Source organism: Mesitornis unicolor, unplaced genomic scaffold (assembly GCF_000695765.1).
Source record: "Mesitornis unicolor isolate BGI_N332 unplaced genomic scaffold, ASM69576v1 scaffold44506, whole genome shotgun sequence".
Classification (NCBI taxonomy): Eukaryota; Metazoa; Chordata; class Aves; order Mesitornithiformes; family Mesitornithidae; genus Mesitornis; species Mesitornis unicolor.
Genome location: NW_010192484.1, coordinates 1 through 216, shown reverse-complemented (window position 1 = coordinate 216; position 216 = coordinate 1). Strand labels below are relative to the sequence as shown.

Genomic DNA, 216 nt, shown 5'->3' with positions numbered 1-216 from the left:
AGGCCGCAGTAGCCAAGGAGAAGCAAAAGTTTAAACACGGAGTTTCTGAGGGAGCCATTTCCCCCGGGGGCAGCGGCTGCACCTCAGCACGGAGCCGTGGGAGGGCCGCAGGGCAGGCGGCCCGGCCCGGCCCGGCCCGGCACTCACCGAGGAGGAGGTGGGCGTCCATGCAGTCGAAGAGCACCCCCCCGAGCACCGACCCGCACAGGTAGCCCA

At 69.4% G+C, this 216-nt stretch overlaps 1 protein-coding gene across 1 annotated transcript in view; it reads right to left on the bottom strand.

Annotated features, from left to right (window-relative positions):
- KIAA1919 (KIAA1919 ortholog) overlaps nucleotides 1-213 on the bottom strand; it is a gene marked incomplete at its 5' end in the record, with an annotated part of 6,440 nt that extends 6,227 nt beyond the window's left edge. Inside the window, one exon of the mRNA XM_010187107.1 lies at nucleotides 148-213. Within this exon, the coding sequence (XP_010185409.1) occupies nucleotides 148-213 (66 nt within the window). The remainder of the gene's footprint in view (nucleotides 1-147) is intronic.
- Between the last annotated feature and the right edge of the window lie 3 nt (nucleotides 214-216).